The 23,224-nt window shown below is 34.2% G+C and overlaps 1 protein-coding gene across 1 annotated transcript in view; it reads right to left on the bottom strand.

The window, feature by feature from the left end:
* Positions 1-6,203: 6,203 nt before the first annotated feature.
* Positions 6,204-23,224, bottom strand: part of LOC141500292 (uncharacterized) — a 28,448-nt gene continuing 11,427 nt past the window's right edge. The window contains exon 5 of the mRNA XM_074203372.1: positions 6,204-21,952. Within this exon, the coding sequence (XP_074059473.1) occupies positions 19,977-21,952 (1,976 nt within the window). The 3' untranslated portion in view covers positions 6,204-19,976. The remainder of the gene's footprint in view (positions 21,953-23,224) is intronic.

Here is a 23,224-nt window from a genome sequence, read left to right as displayed (position 1 = left end):
CAGGTAGATAGCTCTAAGGAGTTATTGCCTGGGTATGACTAATATCCTCAGGTAGAAACCTTTGAGTTTTCTCAGAAGAAGTTAAATAATTCTCAATTTGAATATTACAAGGAAATAATTTAAGTTCCTATTTAATAATCATAGATCACAATAACCAGCATTTTTACCTGGGAAACTAAAGTCAATGCTGAAACTCATTGTTTGGACAGTATAGTCCAAAGGTTAGAGACTGAAAATTACTTTTTTATAGGAATAAAACCTTTTCTTTCACAATTTTTAATATTTAATTAAAATCAGACATTATACTTTAACCTGAGCATAGGGTTAGATTTTGAAATTTTAAACTATTGACCCCTACCCAGGTGCAAATCTGCCACAAAATCAAATACTCCATGTTACTTTAAACTGTTAGTACATCTAGTAAGATTTTAGAACTCTGCTTTTCACAGATGAGGACATTTTAAAGGTACTTCTTGCTATGCAACATTATTGAAAATAATAACCATCTCATATTTCTAAAAAGTTTTTTTAACAACACATTTACATCAGTCTTTTAATAATTTAATCCATAACTCAGTAACCCAAAGGAAAGGCTTACTTTTCCAACAATATTTCTAATCTAGTGAATTATCAAATTAATGTTAGTAACTTTCTTAACACATTATAATCACATAACTGGCTTAAAATCACAGAGCTAACATGTTTCCTGATCCATATAGTATAATATATATATTAATAATGATAATTCACAAAATGAGACCAGAATAAATTCAATTTCACCTGGATCTATTTCTCAAATGGAACCTCAATTTGTAATTTCAATTGTTTAGTTTTGTATTTTACACAAGAACTATTCCAAGCATTTCATATTATTTCCATCTAATCTACAAAAGATTTAAAAAGTGAAAATATTCTACTGCAGTTATTATACCTAGGACACCTTGTTTATCATATTTCTCCTAAACTTCTAACTCTCTGTGTTACTTTCAAATCAAGCTACAAAATTTTCATTCTCAATCTATCTACCTACACAAAAGTTAAACTTGCCCATTTGAGGCTGGTATACAAATGCTCAGAACAAATATACAGGTATGATCTTTTGCTTGCACACTGCTTCTTGTAGGATGTGCCCCTATTTGTCCCCAAACCTTCTTAATATTTTCCTTTCAGTTTTTGTCTGAAGCCAGATCTGAGTATAGTCTTTTTCATTCCAAAGTCAATGCTCTATCCACGATACCATTAGCTGCTCCAAAGTCTACAATTATTTTTAAATGAAATATCTCTTACTATCTCTTCTTGTAGGGCTTTGTTGGGTCATATATTAAAATGCTATATTTTGTGTTTTGTAACTTTGCTAAAATTATTGTTTCAATTAGTTTATTAGTTGAATCTAGGATATTCTAGTAATAACCATCATATCATCTGCAAAAAAGACAGGTTTTTCTTGGTTGTCCATTTTCATTCAATTTCCTGCCTTAGTAATATTATTACAAGCATCTCTAGCACAATATTAGATAATATTGGTGAGAACAGGCACCTCTCTTTTTTCACTCCTGATGTTATTATGAAGGCCGCATCTAGCTTATCTTCATTACAGATGATGCTTACTTATGGTTTTAGGTCGATGCTTCTGTCCCTTAAGGAAAAATCCATTTATACTTAGCTTTCAAATGTTTTTAATAGAAACAAGTGTTATATTTTGTCAAAAGTTTTTCTTCATTTATTGATGTAATCATATGATTTTTGTTGCCTTGTTATTGAATCATTTATGATAATAGTTTTCCTTATATTGAATCAACTTTGCATTTCTGGCATGAATCCCACTCAGTCACAATGAATATATCACTTGCTGTAGTCTGCTAATATTTCACTGAGGATTTTTGTATCAATATTCATTAGTGAAAATGGCTGTAATTTTCTTGCTTTTGATCTTCCTCGTTTAGGTATCAGTATCATATTTGTCTCATAAAAAGTTTGATAGGACTCCTTTATCTATTATTCCAAATTATTTAACAATAGAATTAGTTGACCTTTAAATATTTTGTAGAATTCACCTGAAAATCCATTTGGTCCTGATGCTTTTTTCTTAGGATGTTCATTTATGGCCTGTTCAATTCCTTTTTTCTAAAATAGGTATATGTTTAGAAAGTCTGCTTCATTTTCTGTTATCTAGTCAGTTTATACTTTTGTAAGTATTCTTTCATTTAACTTAAATTGTTAAATTTGTTGCAAATAATTTGACAAAATAGTTCCTTATAATTGCTTTACTTTCATTAGTGGTATATTCATCCTTTTAATTTTTGGTACTAGTGATTTTATTTTCTTTTTAAAAATCCCATTAACCAATATTTTATTAATTTTTTTAATAAAACCAACTTCTAGCATTTTTCAATTCAGTTGTTTTCTTACATTCATGTTCAATAATATCACTTTCCAATTTTCAGGATTTCCAATTTGGAGTTTAGTTGAGCATTTTTAACTTATTTTCTAGTTTTTTAAAAATTGCACATGCAATTCATTGATCTGATTTTACTTTATTAATGAAAGTATTTAGAGGTAGAACTTTTTCTCTGATTATTGCTTTTGCTGCATCCCATAAGTTTTGGTTTATTGTTTCATTACTGTCATTCTTTTTGATTAAATTATTTATTGTTTCTATGACTAGTTCATTAATATATGCATTTTTTAGGATTAGGTTATTTAGTTAGCAATTAATTTTTTATCTATATTTCTATGCTCTTTTATTGAATGTGATTTTATTGCCCTATGATCTGAAAAAGAAACATTTGATATTTTTGCTTTTCTGCATTTGACTATAATATAGGGTCTAATATATGATCAGTTTTTGTAAAAGTGTCATGTACTCCATGATCTGAAGAGGATGCATTTAATGTTTGTGCTTTTCTACATTTGACTATAAGATTTTTATACCCAAATATATGATCATTTTTTGAAAAGATATCATGTACTACTGAGAAAAAGATTTTCTATTCCCTTTCAGTTCTCCCTAGATTCTATTCATCTCCTTGACTGTTATTTATCTTTTTGTTAATTTTATCTAGTTTTGAGAGGGATAGATTGAAGTCCCTCACTATTACAATCTTGCTATTTCTCCATGTCATTTACTTTTTCCCAGATGCTATAACATTTAATGGACATAAGTTTAGTATTGATATTGCTTCATTATCTACAGTACCTTATCTAAGGTATCTTTTATATACTATATATAGTAGTTTTCCTGCTTATCTTTTTTTTTTTTGTTAGGTTTTTGCAAGGCAAATAGGGTTAAGTGGCTTGCCCAAGGCCACACAGCTAGGTAATTATTAAGTGTCTGAGGCCGGATTTGAACCCAGGTACACCTGACTCCAGGGCCGGTGCTCTATCCACTGCGCCACCTAGCCACCCCCCTGCTTATCTTTTTAAAATATATTTTAGCTTTAACTTTGTTTGAGATTATGATTGCTGGGGTGGCTAGGTGGCATAGTGGATAAAGCACCAGCCCTGGAGTCAGGAGTACCTGGGTTCAAATCCGGTCTCAGACACTTAATAATTACCTAGCTGTGTGGCCTTGGGTAAGCCACTTAACCCCGTTTGCCTTGCAAAAACAGAGAGAGAGAGAGAGAGAGAGAGAGAGAGAGAGAGAGAGAGAGAGAGAGAGAGAGAGAGAGAGAGAGAGATTATGATTGCTACACTATTAGCTACACTATTAGGGGCAGCATAATAAATCCTACTCCAAACCATTATTTTTACTCTATGTGTGTTTCTTTTAAAAATCATATTGTTGGACTCTAGCTTTTGATACAGTGAGATCAGGCAGACTCATCCTCATGAGTTTAAATCTGGCCTATGAAACTTTAGCTGTGCCACCCAGGGCAAGTCACTTAACTCTGACTCAGTTCTTAGTGTGTAAAAAGAGCTGGAGAAGGAATTGGTAAATCACTCCAATATCTTTGCCAAGAAAACCCCAAATGGGGCCATGAAAGAATCAGGCACAAACAAACCAGACAACAAAAACAAAATATATATCAGCACTAGATCTTCATAGTTTGTTTTACTACAATCTCAGACCATTCTCTACACAAACATTATCTCTTGGCTATAGACAGCTAGGTGGCATAGTGGATAGAGCACTGGCCTTGAATCCAGGAGTTTGAATTTGGTCTCAAACACTTGCCACTTACTAGCTGTGTGACCTTGGGCAGGCCACTTAACCCTGATTCCCCTGCATCAGGGCTGTCTCCAGTCATCCTGATTCATATCTGGCCATTGGACCCAGATGACTCTGGAGGAGAAAGTGAGGCTGAAGACAGTATAGTACCCTCTCACTCAAATCCAGTTTACATGCTTGTCATGATATCATCTCCTGGATATCGTGATATTCTAAGAAAATGAAGACAAACATTATTACTATACTAACTAATTCTTCAAACCTACTTCAATGTTTATGGACTCATTTTATTAGATAATAATAGACATGATATTCAAATGCAAAATAGATAAAGCAGTTTAAAAATAACTACAAATCAAATATTGTGAATAATGGAGCAAAATGTTAAAATACAATTTAGTAAAAAACTATATCACTATATGAAAGCAATTATTCATTGTGAGCAAATTGTCTTAATTTAAATAATGGTTCAACAAAATAACAAAATTCATCTGAAGGGTTGCAAGGGAAATAATGAAGTAGAGCTGAAGAGAAGTGAATCTAATAGAAATCAAACTACTTGGTATTGGCTAAAAAGTGAAAAAGTAGGTTAGTAGAAGCCTATAAGTTTATGTATCTTTGATTAAGATATGCTATAGAGGAAGCGAATCCTTTAAAGTTTCCCCCAGTAAATATTTGATATCTTTTCCTTTTTCTTCATCTATCTAGTGTGGTAGGTAAAATATAAATAACTGAGGAAACAACCTTTTTGACTTCTGAGCATATTGATTTTTTAAACAGTACATGCCAATTATATAACAAATAGGGACTAGGCATCCTCAGCCTTGTCACTGGACTTAATGGGGGGGGGATATAGATTTAAAAATTTTTAAAAAATTTTTTTAAGAACTTAAAGAATGTATTTAAGGCAATGAGGTTAAGAGTGACTTCCCCAGGATCATGCAGTTAGCCAATTATTAAGTGTCTGAGTCTGGATTTGGACTCAGGTCCTTCTGACTCCAGGGTTGGTGCTTTATCCACTGTACCACCTGGGATATAGACTTTTATGTATTAAAAAACAAGATACAAAATTAGGTAATCTGATTTCTAATTGGGAAAAAAAGGAGTAGGGCTTTTCAAGTTGGGAAGGGGGTGAATGAATCTCAAGAATTGGGAAGCAGGAGTGCTGGCAGGTGAAATCCCCCCAAATCAGTGGTGTCCTACTCCTCCCCAAGTATCTGTATTCAACCAAAGGAACATGGAAAAAAGCCACTGACTGACCAATGGGGACAATGTTCAGACTCATTGCATGTAAGTGTAAATTGTATAAATACATAAAATGTTGCTTTAGAGTGCATAATTGTGGTAAAACTCCTTGCATCAATCTTTGGATTTGACTGAACCTTAATTGAGTGTCTGTAAACATCAGGAAGAGGTGGCCCAGCTTCCTAACAATGCAGGTCTAGGTTCAAACAACACAATAACATTTTGTCACAATTCCCATATTTGAATAAAGTTTTTGTTTTTGTGAGAAATTGAACTACATCCATAATGGAACAGAAAAGGAACTAAACTCATTCCAGAACTGAGTCAAAAGATGGAGGCAGTATGGTTCACTCAATTCCCCTTACTCCCTCTCTAGACATCTCCCTCCTTTTATTTCCAATCAATCAGTCAACAAATATTTATTCAGGAACTCTTATGTACAAGGTATAAAAACATAGTCGTCCTGATGTGGTGGAAATGCTAGATAGTAAGAATTATGCCAACAAATTGTGAACTTGTACCTTCAAACCATTCTGACTACCTACAAAAAACTTTTGTTTTCCTAACAACACTGAAAAAACTTATTTTGTGCCATTCTGTGCCATCCTTGTACTGATAACCATTATCTCACAAATTTTGTATCTAGTCAGAAACTTTTACATTACACATTCTGTATCCATACATTATGTCAAATACATGGACCAGAAAAGGACCAGAACTATCTGGTTCTTGAAGGGGATAGTGAGGTATACACAAAGGATGTTGTGAGAACAGATTTTTTTTTGTTATTTTTATCTTTATTTTAATATATTTATGTATTTACATGCAAAGATAGTTTTCAACATTCATTTTTTTTGTTAAGATTTTGAGTTCCACAGTTTTCTCCCTTCCTTTCCATCCCTTTCCCCTGATATAGGTTAAATATGTATAACTATGTTAAACATATTTCCATAATAGTCAGCCATCTTGTGAAAGAAGAATCAGAACAAAAGGTGGGGGGAAAAAAAGCATGAAATAGATTTAAAAATGGAAAATAATATGTATTGGTCTGCATTTAGACTCCATAGTTCTTTTTCTGATTGTGGAGAGTATTTTCTATCATAAGATATTTAGAATTGTCTTTGAACATTGTACTGCTGAGGAGAGCTAAATTTAGCATAGTTGATCATCACAAAGTGTTGTGGTTAATTTGTTCTATGTTCTCTTGGTTCTTCTCACTTCACTCAGCATCAGTTCATGTAAGGCTTTCTGGACTTTTCTGAAGTCCAGTCATTCATGATTTTTTTTTTGCAAGGCAAATGGGGTTAAGTGGCTTGCCCAAGGCCAAACAGCTAGGTAATTATTAAGTGTCGGAGGCTGGATTTGAACTCAGGGATTCCTGACTCCAGGGCTTATGCTCTATCCACTGTGCCACCTAGCTTGCCCCCATTCATGATTTCTTAAAGAACAACTGTATTCCACCACATTCATATTTAAGTTTTTTCAGCCATTCCCCAATTAATGAGCATCCCCTCAATTTCCAATTCTTGTTCACAACAAAAAAAAAGAGCTGCTATTAATATTTTTGTACATGTGGGTCCTTGTCTTCTTTTTTTGTGATCTTTTTTGGGATTGAGATCTGTTATGGTATTTCCAGATTAAAGGACATGTATAGTTTTATTGCCCCAAATTATTCTCCAGAAAGGTTGGATCAGTTCACAACTCTATCAATAATGCATTATGTGTTCCAGTTTTACCAAATTTCCTTCAACAATAATCATTTCCTTTTTTTTTGTCATATTGGCCAATCTGATAGATATGAGGTAGAACCCTAGAGTTTGTTTAATTTACATTTCTCTAATCAGTAATGATTTAGAGCATTTTTTCTATGACTCTAGGTAGCTTTAATTTCTTCATCTGAAAACTGCCTGTTCATATCCTTTGATCATTTATCAATTAAGGAATGACTTGTAACCTTATAAATTTGATTCATTTCTCTATATATTTTAGAAATGAGACCTTTATCAGAACCCCAGCTGTGAAAATTGTTTCCAGTTTTCTGTTTTCTTCTAATCTTGACTGCATTGGTTTTATTAGTGCAAAACCTTTTAAATTTAATATAGTCAAAATCATCCATTTTTCAATTTATGTTGTACTCCATTTCTTGTTTGGTCATAAATTTCTCCCTTTTCATAGATTTGACAGAGTATTTCTTGATCTGTTAATTGAGTCTATGGTGTTGCCCTTTGTGTTTAAATCCTGAATGCATTTTGATCTTATTTTGGTATAGGGTGTGAGATGGGGATCTATGCCTAGTTTTTGTCATACTATTTTCTACTTCTCCCAGAACTTTTGTTGAATAGTGAGTTCTTTTCTCAGAAGCTAATGTTTTGTGGTTTGTCATTTACTTTTGTATCTATTCTTCTTATGTACCTAATCCACTGGTCCATCACTCTTATTTCTTAACCAATACCAGGGAGTTTTGATGACTGCCACTTTATAATATAGTTTTAGGTCTCATAAAGGTCTCATATAAGAAAAAATATTTTGAAATTGTGTTCATACAGTTTCTAGGTTTGTCTTGGGAAGTATTCCAAAGTATTTTATGTAGTCTGAAGTTACTTTAAATGTTCATTTATTCCTATATTCTTGATTAGGAATGGATGTTGTATTTTTCCAAAAGCTTTTTCAGCATCTATAGAGATAAATCAAATGATTTGTTGGTTTTGTTATTGATATGTTCAATTATGTTGAATGTTTTCCTAATATTGAATCATCCCTATTTATCTGGTATAAATCCTACCTGATCATGCATATTATTCTAGTAATAACTTCTTGCAATCTCTTTGCTAAAATTTTATTAAGATTTTTGCATCAATGTTCTTTAGGGAGATTCATCTATAATTTTCTTTGTTTTGGCTCTTCCTGGTTTAAGTATCAGCTTAGGTATAGGTTTATGATATCAAAAAGTACTTTGGAAGAAATTCTTCTCCTATTTTAAAAAATTGTTTATTTTGAATAGGAATTGTTTCTTAAAAGTTTGGTAGAATTCATTTGTAAATCCATCTGGATCTGGAGACTTTTCCTTAGGGAGTTTATTGATTTCTTTAATTTCTTTTTCTTAAATGTGGTTAAGTATTTAACTTCCTCTTTTGTTAATCTGAGTAATTTATATTTTTTGTAAATATTTATCCATTTCACTTTATTGGCATAGTTAGGCAAAATAGCTCCACATTTTCTCTCTAATTTCCTCCTTATTGATGAGTTCACCATTTTCATTTTTAATACAGGTAATTTGGATTCTTTTTTTTTAAATAGGATTGACCAAAGGTTTATCTATTTTATTGTTTTTTTTTCATAAAATCAACTCAGTTTTATGTATGATATTAATGGTTTTCTTGTTTTCAATTTTATTAATCTTTTATTTTCAGAATTTCTAATTTAATATTTAATTGGGGTCTTTAACTTGATCTTTTTCTAGCTTTTTCAGTTGCATATCCAATTCGTTGATCTCCTTTTTCTCAATTTTATTCACATAAGCATTTGGAGATATAAAATTTCCTCTAAACATTGCTTTGGTTGCGTCCCATAAATTTTGGAATGTCTCATTGTTGTCATTTTTTTGGATGAAGTGGTTGATTATTTCTATGATTTGTTTGATACGATCGTTCTTTAAAATGAGAGTATTTAGTTTCCATTTAATTTTTGGCTTACCTTTCCATGGCCCTTTATTACATGTAATTTTTATTGCATCATGGTCTGAAAAGTATGCATTTATTATTTCTGCCTTTCTGTATTTGATTGTAAAGTTTTTATGCCCTGGTATATGATCAGTTTTGGTATAGATGCCATATACTGCAGAGAAAAAGGATAATTTTTTCTATTCCCATTAATTTTTCTCCAGAGGTCTAAATTCTAAGATTTTTATTCTCCTCAATTTCCTTGTTTATTTTGTGGTTAGATTTATCTAATTCTGAGAGTGGGAGGTTGAAGTGCCCCTCTATTATAGTTTTGTTGTCTCTGTCTCCTTGTATTGTTCAGCTTCTCCTCTAAGAATTTGGATTCTAAACCACTAGGTACATGTTTAATAATGTTATAACCAGAGGTACTAATTACTTTACTAAACCGTAACTAGTCACTGTACACACTGAACAGGTTGAGACAGTTACTTTACTCCTCAAATCCTTTGCTTTTGAGATTTTAGTTTAAAAAGACTTGGGGAATTTTGTCAATACATTCAAGGAGGAAAAGAAGAATTTGCTAGTCAGATCTATTTTCTTATTTGCTCTCCTGGACTTCATCAGTTTCCAGCTCATTTTCTTAGGGGATGGAAATCATCATTCAAACTGACACTGCTTCAGTACCTGGTTCCTCTCTTGGATTTCATCTTTGTCTCCATTAAATCATCTTCCTACAAGATTATTTTGGAGACCTCCTCCTCCTCCCCTCACTCCTTCATTTAAGAAGTGGACTCAAGCTACAGGAATTCAACATGCCCATGGGCCAGGTAATCTTCCCCCTCCTTATTTTTCATTTTTTAAAAAATGTTATCTTCTCCCATTAGATTGTGAGCTCCTTAAAGGCAGGAACTTTTCCTTCCTTCTTCTTTGCATACAGGTGCTTAATAAATGTTGACATTTTAAATTTTTAATGTTTTATTGATTCATTTTAAAAATATCACCGTCACTTTCCAACCACATGCACTCCATCATAGGAACCTCCCTTCTAAAAAAAATTCAAACAAACAAAAATATCAAAACAGCCAGATGTAATAATGCAGGGCTCAATCTACCCTAATCTACCCCTGGCATAGCTCTACCCAGAAAAAGAAGGTATATTTTACTGTCAAATTTTCTGGAACATAAATTAGTCATTTCATTAAACAGAATTCTGATGCCTTTCAGTTGTTTTTTCTATATTGCTATGAAAATTGTGTTAACAGTGCTATTGGTTCATAAATTCTTCCCAAGTTTCTCCAAATTCCTTTTTTTAAAAATCTGTGAAATACTATTTCCCTTCATTCCTGTAACATAATTTGTTCTAATTGTTCTCTGACTGGATGGCCACTTTTCCCTAATTTTTGCTACCACAGAAAGTGCTGCTATAAATATTGTATGTGGGACTTTTCCATTTGTTATTGACCTCTATAGTTTATGCCTATATAGTGGTATTGCTAAGTAAAAGTGTACAGTTCAGTGATTTTTCTTCATCATTCACTTCCTGACTCCTTCCCCTCTGATTCTGGTTTCCTTGGGGGCTGGTTTTCAAAGCATCAAAATCATTCAGATTCTCTCACATCGGACAATTCATGGTTCACCAGCATAGATCTGTCTCAACTGACTTTTGGGTTGTCAGAACTGGTGGGTCTTTCCCTAGGTATGGCAGAATGCAACACAACTGCTCACATGCCTGGTGTTATCTTGTTACCTGACCCCTGGGCTTGCACCAGCAGTTCAGTGTTTTCTCTGCCACTGACAGTGTTGGTGCTTGTAAGTTCCAGCCCTTGGCAAGCTTTTGCTCCTAAAGGATTATGGCCACGTTGAATGTCAAGTATGGAGTAAACTTCTGAAGTTTATATCTTTATAGTTCTGGAAATAGGGTTTTGATGTAAGCCTGTATCATGCTCTTGGGTCCCCTAGTGCAGCCTCACTGCCAGTATCATAGGAGGTTCGGAAGGATGTTGAGTGAGCTTAGGGTGAGTAAGCATTAGTTCTAGGGTTGGTTTTTTTTTTTAAATTTCTTTTGGATTTTGATTGTCTTTGACCATGGAAACAATTGAAGTTATTTTACCTTTGGTGCATAATTTCTGTTTTGGAGAGCTTTTAACAGTCATGGGGATTGTAGAAAATATCTAGTATACCATCTTGTGGTTTCATGTCCCAGATTCATATTTTCTAATATAGTTCCAAATTGTTTTTTTTACAAAATGGATGGACAAATTCACACCTCCATTAATAGTGTATTAGTGTTCCTGTACTATAAGATCACTTAGAACATTTATAATTTTAAAAAAATTTTACCCAACTTGATGGGTTTTGTTTGCAAATTAAATTGAGATAAGGTTCTAAGCATGATCAATTTATTAATTAGCAGCAACCAACATATTGGGCAATGGTCTCTCTTAATATCCAGAGACCCTGAGTGGGGACTGACAGAGCCTTTTACATCTAGTAATATCTTCCTTCTTATTGACCTGACAGTACATCTTTTGGAACTCATCTTGCAGAGGTAAGCCAATCCCAATTGGTAGATGTTGTAATGAGATGGGTTGGGTTACCTTAGGTCTTCCCTATTTTTCTTGGGATGTTTAGTCTTATTTGACTTCAACTCTTCATGACCCCTGTGAAGCACATGCCAATACTGTCCATGGAATTTTTTAAGCTAAGTTATTGGAGTGATTTGCCATTTCCTTCTCCAGTGGATTCAAGCAAGCAGAGGCTAAATGATTTGCCCAGAATTTAGTATGTCAGAGGTCTTCCTCACTCCAGACCCAGCATTCTATTCACTGAACCACCTGGCTGTCACATTGTTGAAAGATGGGAGTAATCCTAAAGTGGTAAGATTAGTCTGCAGGCACTGGCATAGTCTGCCAAAGATTTGACTGAAACAACTTGAATTTGGGTTGAATGGGTGATGGATGAGATTACAAGTGATCAATACCAGGGTGGATACAAATTAAAGTAATTAAGACTCAAATGAGGGTTCCCTGATTAGAGGGGAGAGAATGAAAAGTAAAATGTTTGCTCTTTAAGCAAATTTTTCCAGAATGTAGGTGAAGGGTTACATTTCTCAGGTGATTAGTGTTAAGCCTATACCAGCTAAACTAGGTCTTAAAAATAAAACTAAAATTAATTTTCAATTTTTAAGAGTTAAGGTGAAATCTAACTTGATCTAATTTGCATTTTTCTTATTAGGGATTTGGAGCATTCTGCCACTTGTCTACTGGCAGTTTGTATTTCATTTCTGAAAAATGTCATTTGACCATTTACTGGGAAATGTTTTTTGTTCCTAAGTATCCATATTGATTCATCATCTATGTTCAAATAAATCAGTATTTGCTGCAATTTCTTCCATTAAGAAAATGCTTTTTTAGATGTTTTGTTTTTAAAATTTTATGAAATCAAAATTTATTGTCCAGTTTTCCTGACCTTGTTAAATAACCCCAGTAGTTTGTGTGAACTACTGAACTCACCATACTTATTCAACATTAGACAACTAGGCTCAATTGCTTACTACATAGGCTTCCTATTTATTTTTATATTTTAATCAATATCAAATAGCTTTGACTCTACTGCTTTAAAATGTAGTTTGAGGATTGTTGATGGTAGATTTCCCCCCTCCTTTCACTTCATTAAAAAAACTCATTTGAGTCTTGGCCTGGTTGAGTAAACTCCCTTGCTAATTGAATTGCTATAGATCTAGATTTGAGTATTACTGCCACATATATTAGAAAAATCCTATCATGAACAAACTTTTCTCCATTAAGTCTGCCCTTATTTCTATAGAAAACATTTTGTATCTGTGTTCATATAGGTTCTGATGGTATATTGATAGATTAGTTCTCCAATATTTTATGCAATTTGTAGTTATATCAAATACAAAAAAGACCACTTTGTAAGTTTAATTTATAATCTAAGTTTCTGATTGTTTGAATTTTTTCATCCAATCTATTAGCCATCTGTAGAGATAATTTTGCTTCCTCTTTTCCTATGCTCATTTCTTTTCTTCTGAGCAATAGTGCTCTAAGATTGATTACCGGTACAGAAGCCTGTAACAGCAGAGGAAATTTTTTAAAAACATAAATGACTATTCTATTTTGTTAAAGACTTTTTTCCCCAAATCATTGCTATAATTTATTTTTTAAATGTTTTGATTTTAATATTTTAACTTTTTGTATTTATGGTATAAATCCAATGTCATGATGAGTCATTTTTAAATACATTACTACATCAAGAGGAGTCTTTCTGACTCCAGGTCTGGCACTCTAAACATTGTGTTACCTAAGTTTCATTTGTTAGCACAATCACAAAATATGCCTATGCTTTCCTTTCCTTTTAGTTTTGATGGACTTTTATACTTATGAGACTAGACTTCTTGACATTTAAACTTATAAAAGAGCTAGTCTGCTGTGGTGAGACATTTAAAAAGTCATTTATGAAGCACAGTCCTACTCCACATTTTTATATTCTTGATATACCTGTCCAAAAAACAGTATGCATTACTCTTCTCCTTGGATGCAGGATGTCCACAAGGAATCTTATACTGCTGCCCCTCTTTCTGCCCCAACTCCCAAACCACCACTTTGGGCAGTTAGGTGGTGCAGTGGTTAAGGTTGGACCTGGAGTCAGGAGGTCATTTTCTTGAGGTCAAATCTGACCTCAGACACTTCAAGTTGTAAGACCCCAGGCAAGTCACCTTACCTGTTTGCCTCAAGTTTCCTCATCTTTAAAATTAGCTAGAGAAGGAAATAGCAAACTACTCCAGTATCTTTGCCAAGAAGATTCCAAATGGGGTCATAAAGAATCAGACAAGACTGAAATGACCAAACATGATCACCATCTTAGGAAGCATGACTCTTGTTCAAAGGGTTAGGGACATTTTCAAAGCTTTATCAACATTATTTTCTTTAATTACTGTCCCTTCTTCCCTTGTCAGACCACAAGTAGGGGGAGCTCCACATTAGGAAATAAGTTGACAAGCTGAAGGACATCCAGAGCACCATCATGAAGAAATTTGGGGGTTTATACAGGAAAGTTCTGTTAAATGAGAAACTTTAACCTGGGGAAGATTGGACTTGAGGGGGAAGATAAATTGTCTTCAAGTATTTTAAAGTATTGTAATATGGAATGATACAAATTTGGCAAACATTCCTTAAGTAATTACTATGTGCAGTCATGGAGAGCTACAAGGACAAAAAATTCCTACTTTGAAAGACCATGCATTCTCTTGGGGTAAAGGATAGAAAAAACATATTAAATTGCTTTTTGCATGGTAATTTCAGGAAGGAAACAGTACTAACAACTAAATAGATCAGTAAAATTTCCTATTAGAAATGGCACCTAACCCTGAGCCTTTAAGAAAGCTAGGGATACTAAGAGACAGAAAAAAGGAGTATACATTCCAGACATGGGAGATGGCCTGTGCAAAAGTATAGATGCAAGGTGGCAAGTGCTGAATTTAAAGAAAAGCAAGTAGTCTAATTTGCCTAGAATATAAAGTGGGAGAAGGGGAGTAAGCCTAGATATGTGTGAGAGCCAGAATGTGAAGGGCTTTTATTGCTAAACTGAATAGACAGCTTCTAATGGCTCTTGAAAAATCAGTCAGACTTGTGCTTTAGGAAGCTTAAGTGGTGGCAACTGTGTGGTAGCTGGATTAGACAAGGGACAAACTAGGAACCCAGAGCTCAATTAGATGACTATTGCAAATAGTCTTTTAAAGATAAAGGTTAGAAGAGCAATGGCCATGGGAACTTGAATAACTAGAATGATTATGATGTTTTCAAAAGAGGGAAAGTTGAAGGGAATGTTTAGAGAGATAGAAGAGAGGGTGGGATATGGATAATAACCTAACAGAGAATAATGAAAGGCAGATTAGACATGTTTTCCTTGGCCTCAAAACTAGATGTAACAGAAGAAAGTTGGGGAGAGGCAAATTTATACTAGGTATAAAGAATTTTTTTTCAATAAATGGATGCACCCAAAATTTTAAATTTATATAAAACAAGTGAAAGAAAGCATTTTTGCCTGGCTCACCCAGCATAACTCCTCTACAGTGAACTCAAAAACCTCTCAAGACAAAATTCTGATTTTAAAGGCCAAGAAAAAGTCACAGTGAATATTTCCAGGCCAGCAGTTTAAAGAGCCTAGAAGTCTACAAATACAAGGGCTGGTCAGAAGCACATGTGGCAGCAATAACTGTGAGGACTGTTCCAGTGCCCAGAGAGAGAGACACAAGAGGGCTGAGAGAGGGCATTAGAATAAAAAGAAATCCCAGGGGATTCCTGAACTAGACTTGGTGTAGAAATGCATTGCCACTGGCAGGTTTGTTATCCATTATCCCACTTTTGGGTCACCCAGGATAGAAAGTTGCTAGTGAGCATGGGGCCTAAACTGTCCTGAGCAAGGAACAAGTTCTGAAACAGTAGCTGGGTAACTCTGATCCCAGGAGCAAAGCATCAAAGACTTAGTTCTAACCTTTAGTCTAAGTAAGGCTCTAGTGAAATAACCAGAGAAGGAGTCCTAGATCAATGCGGGACCAACAGTTTAGTCACTCCGAACCAGTAGCACCTTCCATGGTAAGCTTACACCAGAAGTGTGGTAAACATATCTCCCTGAGCATACCACTTTGGGAATGAGTGCTCCCCCAGAACAAGCTGTGAAAGCATTAGGATGTAAAAGGACAGAAGCTTAAGTCAGACATCTCCTCACCCCAGCTCTCTTTTCTCCCTTACCCCCCAGAAGTATACAAAGCTCAGCACTAGCAGAATTCAAAGTCAAATAAATAATCTGGAAGAATGAGGAACCAATGAGCAAACAAAAGAACCAGACAATAAGTTACTTGAGTAAAAGGGAAGCTCAAGACTCAAAACACAGAAGAGATCTGAACACACCAACAAGTAAAGCCTCAAAGAAAACTGCAGTTTGGACAAATATCCAATAAGAATTCTAAGAAGAGTTAAAAAAGTTAAGAGAGTGAAAAAATAAATTTAAGAGCTATGCAAGAAAGTTTTTTTAAAAAGGATTAAGAACTTTGAACAAAACTTTACTAAAGAAAATTATCTGAAAACTAGACATGATCAAATTGAAGTTACTCTACATGATATCAAGAAATATTAAAATAAGGTCCAAAGTCTGAAAAAATAGAGAAAAGTGAATATCTCATTGGAAAAACCACTGAATCAGAAAACAGAATGAGAGAAAATTTAAGTATTTGGTTGTATGAAAGCCGTGAAATAAACACAAAGTCTAGATGCCATATTAAAACTTCCCAGAGAGCAAAGTAGAAATTAAAAGATCCACTGGTAATCTCCTGAAAAAAAAAACCCAAAATGAAAACTCCCAGGAATATTAGAGCCTAAAACTGGAACATCAGTGCTAATTCCTGTTTTTGCAGGTAGCATGAAAAAATTTAGATTATCAGCTTTAATCTATTTAAAACTTTCTAAATTAAATATTTCCATAAACAATTTATGAATTGATTTTAAGTTCCAGAATTCAGTGAACTTATATTTCATTAAAATTATTAAATGTTTACCATTATTTTTAAAAAAAACAATTGTTATTCAATTTATCAGTAAAGAACACAAATATTTTTAAAATTAATTTTTCAACCAATACATATTCAACTACTATAAACAAAATTCCTCATACCAGAGGTTCTCACCTCTTTTGTTATGGAACTCTTTAGCCATCTGTTGAAACTCATAGACTCCTCAGAATTTTTTTAAAAGCATAAAATACACAGGATTACAAAGAAAACAAATTATATCAAAATAGTTATATAAATACAAAAAAAGTCCATTTTCCTTTTAAAAAAATGAAAACTTTGAGGTTCTTTTAATGACTCCTTCCTCTGTTTTCCTGAAAGTGATTTCATAGATACAATACTGACAATCTTAATCTAAGAAGTGTGAATTCAAATTATTTATTTATTTTTATCTTTTTTGGCTTGGAGGCTTGGTGATCAAGGGCAGCAGTATATTCTAAGGATACTCTGAAAACTGTGTAGAACCCAAGGAGTATCCAATAGTTGCATCATCAACTGTAAAGTGCCATGTTTGGTACAAACTCCTTGTGTTGCACCTATAGGTACTCCAGTGAGGCTGCTGATATATCACCTATACACAAAACTGTAATTTCATTCCAGAATAAGTATAAATTTTTAAGGTGTAAGAAACAAGATGAGACCATGGTTATCCAGAAAAGAAAGGTATGTCAAATGATGTATTTCTAGATTTTTGATTCTAATGCTTAACAGCTTATTGTGTTAAAAAAACAAACAAAAAAACATTGCTATTAACCAAAAGGAAAATTCCTTGGTCTTGTGGTGCTACTAACCCAAAGGAGGGCTATGATAAAAATGATTTTTCCAGGGCTGAATTTGGCCTTTGCTTTGGTGAGTAGTCAGGAAGAAAATAAAGAACTCTTATCAAGATTATTTCATAAAGCATAGCTCAAGACTTAGAATTATTTGAAACCTTTATACCTTTTAACTTTTATATAGAACTTCACATGCATTATTTCATTTTACATGCAGTCACTTACTATCTTGGGCAAATTACTTATCCCTCTCTGGGCCTGTTTCTTAATCTATAAAATAAGGGAGTTGACTTACATGATTTCCAAGATTCCATCTTACCTGAACATCTACTAATCATAAATTTATCTAGGCCAATAAATAAGCATCCTTGGGAAAATTGAAGAATTAGGATTCCATTCAGCTATCTCAACAAGAAAATATATTGATGCACTGAAAGAAAATTACCTCTAGAGGGCAGAAGACAGGGTACAAGAGAGAAGAGACTTTTGGAGTATTAAGCCAAAAAAGTCAAGAATCAGTTTAGCTAATGAACCTTTTATAAAATCTCCCTATATTATGAATTCATTGACATTTAGTCAGATAAACACTTAAAATAAAAGTTTTCATGTCATCACTTCATTTAAGTTCACTTCAATAATCACCTGTGTGAAGGACATTGTGATAGGCTGGGGGCAGGGGGGAAGTGAGGGGACTTTTACATGTAACAGTCTTTGCCTTCATGAAATTTATAGGGTAGAGATGATATATCCAAAGAATTATAACTTAAAATAATACACATTCTATTAGGCACAAAGTGCTATGTGAGGGAGGACTGGGAATAAAACAAGGAATAGAGACCACAGGGTCATGGAAGACTTCAAATAGGAGCACTTGAGTTGGATTGGAAGGATAAATAGAATTCAAGTGGTCAAAGAACAATGTATGCATAGGAAACAGCATGAATAAAAAAGGTATATTTAGGGAACAAAGTATCTGGTTTGACTAGAGCAAAGAGTACATGAAGTAGAATGGTAAGAGATAAGGCTGCAAAGGCAGACTGTCCCAATTGTGGAGTACAGATATACAGAGAGCAGGTACAGGAGTTTCAGTTGCTCTCTGTAAACTATTGAGAACCACTGAGGATTTTACAGAAGCATGAAAAGATCAAATCTATGTATGAAAAAGGCAACCTTGTAAAGGATGAATTGGAATGACAATAGAATAGAGAAGGAAAGACCTTTTAGTAAGTTTCTGTTTTAGGCAGGTTGTAGGGAAAAGCTTATATTAGAATGAAGATGAGAACAGTTAAGAAAAAAACACACAAATTAAAATACAGATATTGTGTACCTACTAGACTCTGAGCTCCATGATGGTAGGTAAAACATCATTATATCTGTATTTAAGCATAGACTTGCAAAATTCTCTGCTTATAGGATGGGTTAAAATTTGTTAAATGAACAAATGAATGAAATAAACTAAAAAAGGACTTAAGTAACTGAATATGAGAAGGGAAGAGATGAAAGAACCAAACATAAAACCAAGGTTTCAAATATAACAAAGTAAGGAGAAAGAATGATGGCACCAATGACAATAAATAAGCCAAAATAAAGAACAGGTTTAGGGGAGAGACAAAATAAGTTCAACTTGGGACATTTAGGGTTTGAAATGCTGGTGGGACTTTAAAAGAGTCATCCTGTAGATTGTAGAACATGTGGGTCTGGAGCTTAGGAGAGAGCTAAGAGCTAGAGATAATGATCCAGGAGTCAATTTTAACTTATACATTTGTACTTTTTGTCCTTCATTTTTGACGACCATGCTATCAGAGAGGTGAAGCTATGACAAGCACATGAATTGGATATGAGTGAGGGAGACTGGACTAAGATACCAGTCTCACTTTCTCCTCCAGAGCCATCTGGGTCCAGTGAACAGAAATGAATCAGGACTACTGGAGATGGTCCTGGATGTGAGGCGATCAGGATTCAATGACTTGCCCAAGGTCACACAGTAAGAGCTGTCTGGGGCTGAAATTGAACTCTCATCCGCCTGACTCCAAGATCAGTACGCTATCTACTGTGCCACATGAAAATGAAAGGCATTGCTAAAGCCAAAAAAGGGAGAAAGAGAAGAGGAATAAGAACAGATTTCTAGGAAATAATTTCTGTAAGTTGTCTAGAAGCAGATGAGGAACTAATTAAGGATGAAGAGGAGAAACTGAATAATTGGAAGTGTCTCAATTTTGAAATTTAGGAAGGAGAAGCTATATGTGTGTGTGTGTGTGTGTGTGTGTGTGTGTGTGTGTATATGTATCGTGTGTGTGTGTATATGTATCATGTGTGTGTATATATATGTATCGTGTGTGTATGTGTATATATATATATATATATACACATATATATGTATATATATATATATGAATGAGAAGTGTTCAATGATGTCAGATACCACAGCAAGATCATGGTGAGATCAGAAAATGCTGTAGCATATTTTGTTAGATATTTCAGGATGAAGATGGACAAGAGGTGCCCAGGATGGGGTGTGTTTAGATTGCAATCTGCAATAGATAAGCTTATGGACTCACTGAAGTGCTGTTGGGATGAGGGGTTTGACTTTCACAAGACTTTTCACCAATGTGATTTTTCTGATGACTAAGGGATGGACTGTGATTGAAGGCTTTACCACTTTTGTTATTTTTAAGGGATTTCTTACTTGTATGATTTCTCTGATTATTACTATGTTGTCGGCTCCATTTATGTGGCTCCTTTCGAGTATGAGTTTTGAGATGGGAAGTAAGGGAAGAGTTATGTTTAAAGGCTTTCCCACATTCGTTACATTCATAAGGTTTCTCTCCTGTATGAATTCTCTGATGTACAGTAAGATGGATAATCTGAATGAAAGCTTTCCCACATTCATTGCATTTGTGAGGTTTTTCTCCTGTATGGATTTTTTGATGGCAAGCAAGGGAGGAACAGTTACTGAAGCATTTACCACATTCATTACATTTGTAAGGTTTCTCCCCAGTATGAATTCTCCGATGGTTTTTAAGGGATGATCTATGGTTAAAGGCTTTTCCACATTCATTACAAGTATAAGGTTTCTCTCCAGTATGAATTCTCTGATGATAGGTAAGGTAAGAACTATCCATAAAGGCTTTCCCACATTCTTTACATTTATAGGGCTTTACTCCAGTATGGATTCTTAGATGAGAACTAAGGGATGAACGGTGGTTGAAAGTTTTGCCACATTCATTACATACGTGAGGTTTCTCTCCAGTATGAATTCTCTGATGTACAGTAAGTTGTATGCTCTGGATAAAGACTTTCCCACATTCATTACATATGTGAGGTTTCTCATCAGTGTGAATTCTTTGATGTACAGTAAGCTGTGTTCTACGTATGAAGGCTTTCCCACATTCATTACATTTGTGGGGATGTTCTCCAGTATGGATTCTTTGATGTGCTGTAAGTTCTGTGTTCCGGATAAAGGCTTTCCCGCATTCATTACATTTGTGAGGTTTTTCTCCAGTATGAATTCTTTGATGTACAGTAAGTTGCGTACTTCGTCTAAAGGCTTTCCCACATTCATCACACATATGAGGTTTCTCTCCAGTATGACTTCTCTGATGTACAGTAAGTTGTATTCTCTGAATAAAGGCTTTCCCACATTCATCACATTTGTGGGGTTTCTCTCCAGTATGAATTCTTTGATGTACAGTAAGTTGTGTATTCCGGATAAATGCCTTTCCGCATTCATTACATTTGTGGGGCTTCTCTCCAGTATGAATTCTCTGATGGTAAGTAAGTTGTGTACTCTGTCTGAAAGCCTTTCCACATTCATTACACAAGTGGGGTTTCTCTCCAGTATGAATTCTCTGATGAACAGTAAGTTGTGTGCTTCGTCTGAAGGCCTTTCCACATTCATTGCACTTATGGGGTTTCTCTCCAGTATGAATTCGTTGATGTACATTAAGTTGTGTGCTACGTCTAAAAGCTTTCCCACATTCATTGCATTTATGGGGTTTCTCTCCAGTATGAATTCTCTGGTGTTCAGTAAGACCAGTTTTTTGACTGAAAGTTTTCCCACATTTGTTGCATTCAAAAGTTTTCTCTCCAGAATGAAGTCTATGATTTTGAATATGGTCTGTTTTACAGCTGAAGGAGGTCTCACATTCATACTTAGAAAGTTTCTTTGCTGAGGAGATTCTACTGTATTTAACTAGCTGTGAAAGTTGATTAGAACTCTTTCCATAGTCATCACATTTATGGGAGCTATTTCCTATAGGAACTCTCTGTGAAGGAAAAAGGGTTGACTCTTGATTGAAACTTTCCCCAAATTTATATTCCTGATTTCTCGATTTACTGGAATTTGTCCTGTGAGTTAATTTTCCTTGCTTAGAATGTTCCTCTGACCCATTATCATATTGCCTGGCTTCTACCAACATGGGACCCCAGGAATCATTCCATATGAATCTTTCCTTGGATGATTCTTCTATAACATTGCCCAGCTTCCAACCTGATGCCTTGATTTCAGGTCGTTTCTCCCCATCTAAAAGAAATAAAAGACAAAATTATCCCCTGTCCTCTCTGCTGGGAGAAAGAAAACAGTTATAATTGGTTCTTTATCCAACAAGTTTGTTCATCAAATAGGCCTTGAAATTGGCAATACCTAACTTCACTTTCGACCTCTAACTACTCATTCTGGTGGTGTGATCCTAGGCTAGGATCTTAAACTCTCAGGACTCCAGGCAATTCTCTAAGACTAGAAGTTGCCTCATAGGTACATGTCTATATTGCTAGAGAAGTTTCTTCACTGAGAATACAATAATAATAATAATAATAATGATAAACCATTTATAGCTTTGAAAAGTATTGTTATCTCATAAAATCCTAAAAATAACAATGATAATGCAATTGTTATTCCCATCTTATAGATAAGTAAACAGGCTGAGAGAGCTTAAATCATAGTCTTATTCATTTGTATTCAGTCATGTCTAAATCTTTGTGTTCCAATCTGGCAGAGATATTGGAGTTGTTTGCTATTTCCTTCTCCAAGTCATGGTCTAAAGACCTTTAAATATATATATATATTTTCAAATATATATATTTTTTCTGACTTGCAATAGTCCTGTGAGGTAAGCAGAGGAGATATTGCTCTTTACAGATGAAGAAATAAACTAGTTTAGTGATTTGACCAAGCAGAGGAGAAACCAGAATCTACTTTCTGATTCCAAGTCCAGGGTTCATACCATTACAAAATTAAAGCCCTGAAAGGACAAGTAATGTGCCTGTCACTTTATATAGTCAGCAGCAAAGTCATTACTGACTTCAAATCCATTAATCTTTCAACCATTACCATACTGTCACCCCATTTATAGCCTATCTTTGATTTCCAAACACAAAAGATTAAAAGAATGATTTTAAGTCGAATGAAAATTAAGTTGCAATTTTATGATGCTTAATGAATAGGGACAGAGACGAGGAAGTTCTCTTTACCGATGTATTGAATTTAATTGCCTAATAAACCAGTCTTAAAAGACAAAAGAACATTTTTTGAGGGATACTGAATAAGATGAAATTAGATAAAATAACAATATCAACTCTTGTGTTGAATATAAATAACCTTGGTGTTAGCTTTTAGAAATAGTTCTTATTAAACTCCAAAAGATAGAGACTTTAACAAATGAGATAGCAATTATGAAAACTGAGACTATACCTAACATTTAGCTCATTAATGACAATGTTTTGGGTAAGCTAGCTGACCTGGGAGTCAGGAAGATTCATCTTTCTGAGTTCAAATCTGACTCAGATACTATTGTTT

The sequence above is a fragment of the Macrotis lagotis genome, chromosome 1 (genome assembly GCF_037893015.1).
Source record: "Macrotis lagotis isolate mMagLag1 chromosome 1, bilby.v1.9.chrom.fasta, whole genome shotgun sequence".
Lineage (NCBI taxonomy): Eukaryota > Metazoa > Chordata > Mammalia > Peramelemorphia > Peramelidae > Macrotis > Macrotis lagotis.
This window is presented reverse-complemented; position numbering and strand designations above follow the sequence as displayed.